We start from the raw sequence: 7,107 nt of genomic DNA on the forward strand, positions 1-7,107 counted from the left end.
GGAGGGAATCTTACATCTTCTGACCATTCATTTCTACTTTCCTCCCCCCACCTCAACTTGTCTTAACCCTCACTTCATTCTTAAAAAGAAAGAGAAAAACTTATAAAAAGAATCCTGTATATCTAAATTTATTATATATTTCTGCTTAAGATATTGAACATTAAAAAACTTTTTTTCTGGGCTTCCCTGGTGGCACAGTTGTTGAGAGTCCGCTTGCCGATGCAGGGGACATGGGTTCGTGCCCCGGTCCGGGAAGATCCCACATGCCCGTGGAGCGGCTGGGCCTGTGAGCCATGGCTGCTGAGCCTGCGCATCCGGAGCATGTGCTCCGCAACGGGAGAGGCCACAACAGTGAGAGGCCCGCGTACCGCAAAACAAACAAACAAACAAACAAAAAAAAACCACAACTTTTTTTCTGGAGCACAGAGGATTTTTAGGGCATTGAAACTACTCTGTGTGATATTATAGTGGTAAATACATGTCATTATATATTTGTCCAAACCCAGAGTATGTACAACACCAAGAGTGAACCCTAATGTAAACTATGGACTTTAGGTGATTATGACCTGTCAGTAGACATCCATCAGCTGTAACAAATGTTCCATTCTGGTGGGACATGTTGTAATGGGGCAGGCTATGTTTGTGTAGGGGTAGGAGGTATATAGGAAATCTCTGTACCTTCCTCTCAATTCTGCTGTGAACCTAAAACTGCTCTAAAAATGAAGTCTATTTTAAAAAAAGAAACAAAACCTTTTTCTAAACTGTAAACTAAACTCATCCTTAATCTATCTCATAATCATAATAATCATCATCCATATTGATTCTAATGCTGGAGTGCTCTTCAGGCTTTGGTTTCTTTTTGGTCTCTTTGCTTTTCTCGGTCAGATGCAAGTGATGCTCACATTGCCTCATTATCTTCTTGGAAGACATCCAGCTCTCCCCTTGTCGTTCAGCTGGTGCCGCACATTGTCCTCCCCTCACATCTGTGCCCTTGGCCTTCAGGACCTCCCTGGCTCTCAAGAGACTGCAGGTGCAATTCCAAGGATTTCCATCCAGATACAGGTGCCTGAGGCGAGGCAAAACCTCCAGGGCTTTGAGGTCTAAGGCAGAGATCTTGTTGTTCCTAAGGTTTAGAACCTGAAGCTGCTTCAGATCCTTGAGCTCCCTCTCAGCAATATCCTGGATGGCATTGCCTTTTAGGTCCAGCCTTGCTAAGGTTGCCGGGAGCCTGCAAAAGCACGGAAACAGGATGTGAGAGGAGGCTGTGACCATCATTCCATAACTGCCTAGGCAACTCAGTTTGAGCATCACCCACCTTTTCTGTACCATTCTGTTCCCTCTGAAGCTAGAAAACAAGCTTTATTTTGTAAAGTTAATTAAAAGTGCAAACCTCAGTCTTATCTATAGGTCTTTAACACTTTCTCATAGGTCTTATTTTCTAGCCCTCTGATTTTTCTGGTTCCTAGCCATAAAACTCTTTAATTTTTCGTTTCAAATTGGATCATGTAACAAATTGATAAGGAAAATAGTAAGTTTCCAACTTTTTAGTTGGCAGGTGCCATGAATCAATAATTTATAGGAAAGGTAAAAATATTGAATAAAAATATGAAAAGCGTTGTTCTTCATGAATATAAAAGGTAATGAAAAATGATGCAATGTTAGAAATTAGAGCATCATTTTGAATTTAAATTTTAAAATTCATTTCTGATGAGGGTGTAGTGAGGTAAGAACTTAAACTCTGCTAGTGGGAGTATAAACTGGTACCATTTTGGAAACAATTTGGTAACATGTATCGAACTTAAATAACGTCATGCCTTTCAGCGTAGGAGATAATAGAAGTGACTAGAGATTTCTTTAAAAATATGTTTGTCATATATTTGATCATATTTATAACAGCAAAAAAATGATAAAGGGCTAATGTCCACTAATATGGAAATTAAGAGATAATGGACTATTATGTGATCATAAAAATCATATTTTCAAATAATTTTTAAAATACCAGTTCCATAAAAAAGCTTTTCTGACTATGGCTTAAAAACCCAGAAGCTATAAAAGATCAATAAATCAACTACATTAAAAATCATAGAAAAAGAAATTGTTTATGGCAAAAGACATATGCAAAATCAAAAGACAAATGATAAACTGAGGGAAATATCTGCCCTTTATATCCCAGACAAAGAGCCAATCTCCCTAATATGTAAAGGACTCTTACAAGTTGAGAAGAAAAGGTTTTAAAATAAGTCTGAAAGTGGGCAAAAAGTATGAATGGAAATCCACATAAACGCAAAGCCTTTAAGTCTTCAGCCATACTCAGAATAGAGAAATGAAGAATAAAAACACAGAGATTCCATTTCTCACCTATCAGATTGGTAAAAAATCTTAATCCTTAGCAATACATTCTGTGGGCAAAGCCATGAAGAAGCAGACAATCTCATACATAGCTTGGTGGGAGCTGAAAATGGCACGGCTCCTGTGGAGAATTTCTCAAAGCCTAACAAAATAACGTGCATTTACCCTTCGACCCAGCAATTTCATTTCTAGGTAAAATCTCTGAAGATGTGATATTTTATATCCACAAACAAATCCATATTTTATATCCACAAACATAAAACAGCACATGTGTATTTCTTATGGTATTATTTATAATAGCAAAAGACTGTAAACAACCCAGTACAACAGTAAAGAACTACTATGCAGCCTTGAAAAAGAAAGAGGCTGGTCTCTATGAATTACCCATAAAATGATTTCTAGAAAGTATTGTTAAAGGGAATAGAAACAAGAAGTGGAATAGTGTGTGTAGTATCTTAGTTTTTGTGTAAGAGGGAAATAAGACTACATGTACACATTTTGCTTGTTTTTGAAAAAAAAGAAAAAAGATAAACCAGAAGTGAATTAAAATAGTTACTTATAGGGAGTGTTTGGTTCCATATGGTTTTAACTTTTGAATCATGTTAACATTTTACGTAAAACAAATAAAAACAAAACCAAGCCCTAAAATTGAACACAAGCCAAAACAAACAAATCTAATTAACTAATCAAATGTTTATGTTGGTAATGTAACCATATAAAATAAAGAAAAAGTACTCTGAATAGCATTAGCAGAGACAGCTAAGCCTTAGACTCTAAAGACAAAAAGATCTGCAAAGAAATTTCTCGCAGTATATTTATTGTTAATATTACTCTTAGTAATACAATTTTGAAACTTTTTAATGAATACTGTAAGATAAAGAAAATAAGTAAATATATTAATCTTATTAGGAGCCAATATTTTCATTGTAAGAGAAAAAGATACAAATATAAAATAAGAGAAGAAAAAACTCTCTCTAATGTTAATATGAATTGGAAATACCAATGTGAATTTATGATTTTAAAAAATATATATCTTCTACCTCTGTATACTGAAAGGACCTAAAAGCAATATTATACACTAGTAGCAATGTGATCCCAATAGCATAAGCTCACTGAACACACAGATCTTAGTTTCAGAATTCCAGTCTCTACTTAAAAGAAGCAAGGCTTCAATAAACAACAAGGTCCTACTGTTTAGCACAGGGAACTATAATCAATATCCTGTGATAAACTATAATGGAAAAAATATGGAAAGGAACATATATAACTGAATCACTTTACAGGACAGCAGAAATTAACACAACATTGTAAATCAACTATACTTCCATAAAATTAAAAAAAAAAGAAGGAAGACTTCTTGGAAAAATGGCTAATTCCATGTCTGGCGCAAGGTAAGCTGGAATGTCTGAACTGGAATGCGATGAAGTGTTCAAAGATTAGTGGAACACCTATCATGATGGTTGCTATCAAAAATCCAGAAAATAACAAGTGTTAACAAGAATGTGGAGAAATTGGAAACTTTGTGCCCTGTTGATGGGAGTGTAAAATGGTACAGTCAATATGGAACACAGTATGGGTGGTTCCCCCCCAAATTAAAACTATACTTGCATATGATCCAGCTATTGCACTTCTGCATACATACTCAAAAGAATTGAAAGCAAGGTCTGAAAGAGATATTTATACACCCATGTTATACTCCCATATTGAATTCACAGTAGTTAAAATGTGGAAGCAATCCAAGTGTCCACTGATGGATGAATGCATAAGCAAAATACAAAATACAAGTACATACAATGGAATATTATTCAGCCTTGAAAGGAAGGAAATTCTGACGCATGCTACAACATGAATAAGGATATTATGCTAAGTGAAAAAAGCCTGTCACAAAAAGATAACTACGGTATGATTCCACTTACATAAGATATCTAGAGTAGTCAGATTCATAGAAACAGGAAGTAGAATGGTGGTTGTCAGGGGGTGAGGGGAGGAGGGAAATGAGGAGTTGTTTAATGGGTGCAGAGTTTTGGTTTTGCAAGATGAAAAAGTTCTGGAGACTGGTTGCACAACAATGTGAAGATACTTAACAATATTAAATTGTACACGTAAAAATTAATAATTGTACACATAAATTTTATGTTATGTGTATTTTACCACAAGTTTATAAAAAGAGAGGTAATGGAATCATGTCTCATGAACATAGGAACCAGCTTGGAGGGGCTCCCACTAGCCAAATTTGGGGAAATTTGAACATCAAAAGAGACTAGCAACTATAAATGATCATAACACACTGAATGAATTAAGATCCCTGGGTCCATAGTGATACTTGGAAAAAATAGAAAAGGGAAAATGGAGAGAAAAACCACACTATAATGTTAAATGGAAAAAATAGAAAAAAAAATGACTGATCTCAAATACATAAAAACAAATTATCGCTAGGCATAGGTTCTAGATGAACAGTTATGGGTGACTTTTTTATTTTTCAGCACACTAAGTTTTCAATTTGAACAGGTATTTCTTTATAATCAGGAAAAAAATTTTTAACTGTGGATACCAATTTGAAAAATGTCATGCTAACGCCTGTTGATAAATAATAATCACAATTGTGAACTGAAAATCTTTCTTCTAGTCAACAACTTTATATTAAGTGCTATTCTCTTTGTGAAGTACAAGAAGTGAGAAAGCTTTATAGGAAAAAAAATCCCTTGAAATACCATCTGAATGCTATCTTCATACAGTATGAACATATTAGATGTATATTTCATTCTTTTTAGTATTTAGTGAATTTTTTTGTGGTGGTCCCCGTCATATGATTGCTATGTCAAAGAGAAAAAAGCAAATGAATTTAAACATATTTTATGACGATATTACCTTTTGTTTGTTATAGTATTATTTTCATATGAATTTCATTCTGAAATGTTAATCTTTTAGGTTATTGGCACTTAGCCTAAATTTTGCCCTTGTTTTTTTCTTTGATACTTACGTTTTATATTTATATATATTTACGTTCATGTATTTTATATTTGTATTCCTCTCCTAAACCATATAATACATATACATATATAAGTACTTGTGCTTTTGAGTATTTTAAAGTCTTGTTTGTTTAAAGTGCTTTCTTTTTCATTGGAATTAAATTTACCTAACAAAGCAGAGTAATTTACCAGGGAAAATCACTTCACACATTTTAACAGTTTGATAAAAGCTTCTGCAAAGACATTTCTCTCAGTCGGTTTACTGTGAATACCACTAACAATTTTCAAATTGGTATCCACAGTTTAAATTGAATTTGAAGTTAATCCCTAAGACAATGTAATTTTGTGCACACACCAGCTTATACAAGGTACATCTCTAAAAGTTATACAGAAAATCTCTTGTGCATAGGTTTTTTTTTTTCAAGGAAAAATGGCCTGTTAATAGGTGGTGAGGCAGTAAGTGAGACTCTGTAACAATTGAGAGTACAGGGAGCACAGGTGAGGAAAGATACGGCAGAGTAAACCAAAGAGTCAAGTCTACTTATTAAGACTCAAGTTCTAACTTTGGCTATTCTATTCACCAGCATGTGACTTTAGGTAAGTTATTTAGCTCTTTAAAGCTTCTGATTTTCCACTATATAGATGAAAGTGCTCAGTACACAGAAGTTACATTAAAATGTTAGTAACGAAAATGAGCAAGCCAAACAAATACAGTTATTCAGTTCTGGGCTGGGCAGCCAAAAACTGTACCTGGTCTTAGGAGTACTTTTTTTTTCTTTCATGTTTCTATGGATAACCGAAACGGCACTGTAAGAAAAATCACTAATTTCCTCCTTCTGTGACCTTTGGATAGTCATTTATTGCTTTGATATAATTTATCTTTATAAGTCTGATTTATACAAAAAGGTAGCCCTGATTTTAAGACAAACATATGTCTAGAAATGATATTTCTTCTTTCTGCAGTGTCGCTTTTTAGAGTAAAAAAGGGGCACACCCCCATTATGTCTGTAGATGGCACTTGAGTAAGAGAAAATGCTGACTGGCTTCATCAGGTTGTAGAAAGCTATTCTGGATTTGAATTATCCAGATTGTGAATAAAGAAGGGGTGATGTAACTTATATTTGCTCCCCGAGCTGCAGCTTGGTGAAATGAGAAGCAGCAAGAAGCAAGACCCAGGTCTTGGGTAGACCAAATTCTAAGTAGTGGAGTGTATTGTTGATAGCAGAGTAAACCTCAGAGGGCGAGGGTGCAGTGCCTAAAATTCCCAGGCCCTGGGTTTAGACTACTGTATTTAACCCTGACTCCAAAATTTATTGACCATATGACTTCCAGCAAGTTTCTTGATACCTCTTAACCTTAATTTCTAATCTGTAAAATAATAGGTAAAACAGTGTACCTACCTTCACAGGATTGTTGTAAGGGAGTAACGGAATAACATGTATATTCATTCACTGCTGAGCTTAGTAAGCACTTAATAAATATTAGGTATTGTTTCTATCTCAGTTAGCATATTTAGGCAAATGGGGTAGATATTTTAATTCATGTGTACCTAAAACCATATACCATTATTTTCCGGATGAAATGTAGATTGCAGCATGGTAGACAGAAGAAGGGATTTGTGGAAACAGTTTGTGATAGGATACACAACGAGCGACTAACAGGTTAGGTTAGGTTAGGTTAGCAACTAGCACAGATAGGTTGCCTGTGTTTACAGTTAATTTATAGAACACTGAATTTTAAAGTGTAGTTTTGTGTATGAATAAGAAGCATTCAAATAAAAAGAAAGAGT

The 7,107-nt window shown here is 34.7% G+C and overlaps 1 protein-coding gene across 1 annotated transcript in view; it reads right to left on the reverse strand.

Annotated features, from left to right (window-relative positions):
- Window positions 1-780: 780 nt before the first annotated feature.
- LOC103082489 (podocan-like protein 1) overlaps window positions 781-7,107 on the reverse strand; it is a 16,731-nt gene continuing 10,404 nt past the window's right edge. Inside the window, exon 3 of the mRNA XM_007454916.1 lies at window positions 781-1,228. Within this exon, the coding sequence (XP_007454978.1) occupies window positions 781-1,228 (448 nt within the window). The remainder of the gene's footprint in view (window positions 1,229-7,107) is intronic.

The sequence above is a fragment of the Lipotes vexillifer genome, unplaced genomic scaffold, assembly GCF_000442215.2.
Source record: "Lipotes vexillifer unplaced genomic scaffold, Lipotes_vexillifer_v1.1 scaffold58, whole genome shotgun sequence".
NCBI lineage: Eukaryota > Metazoa > Chordata > Mammalia > Artiodactyla > Lipotidae > Lipotes > Lipotes vexillifer.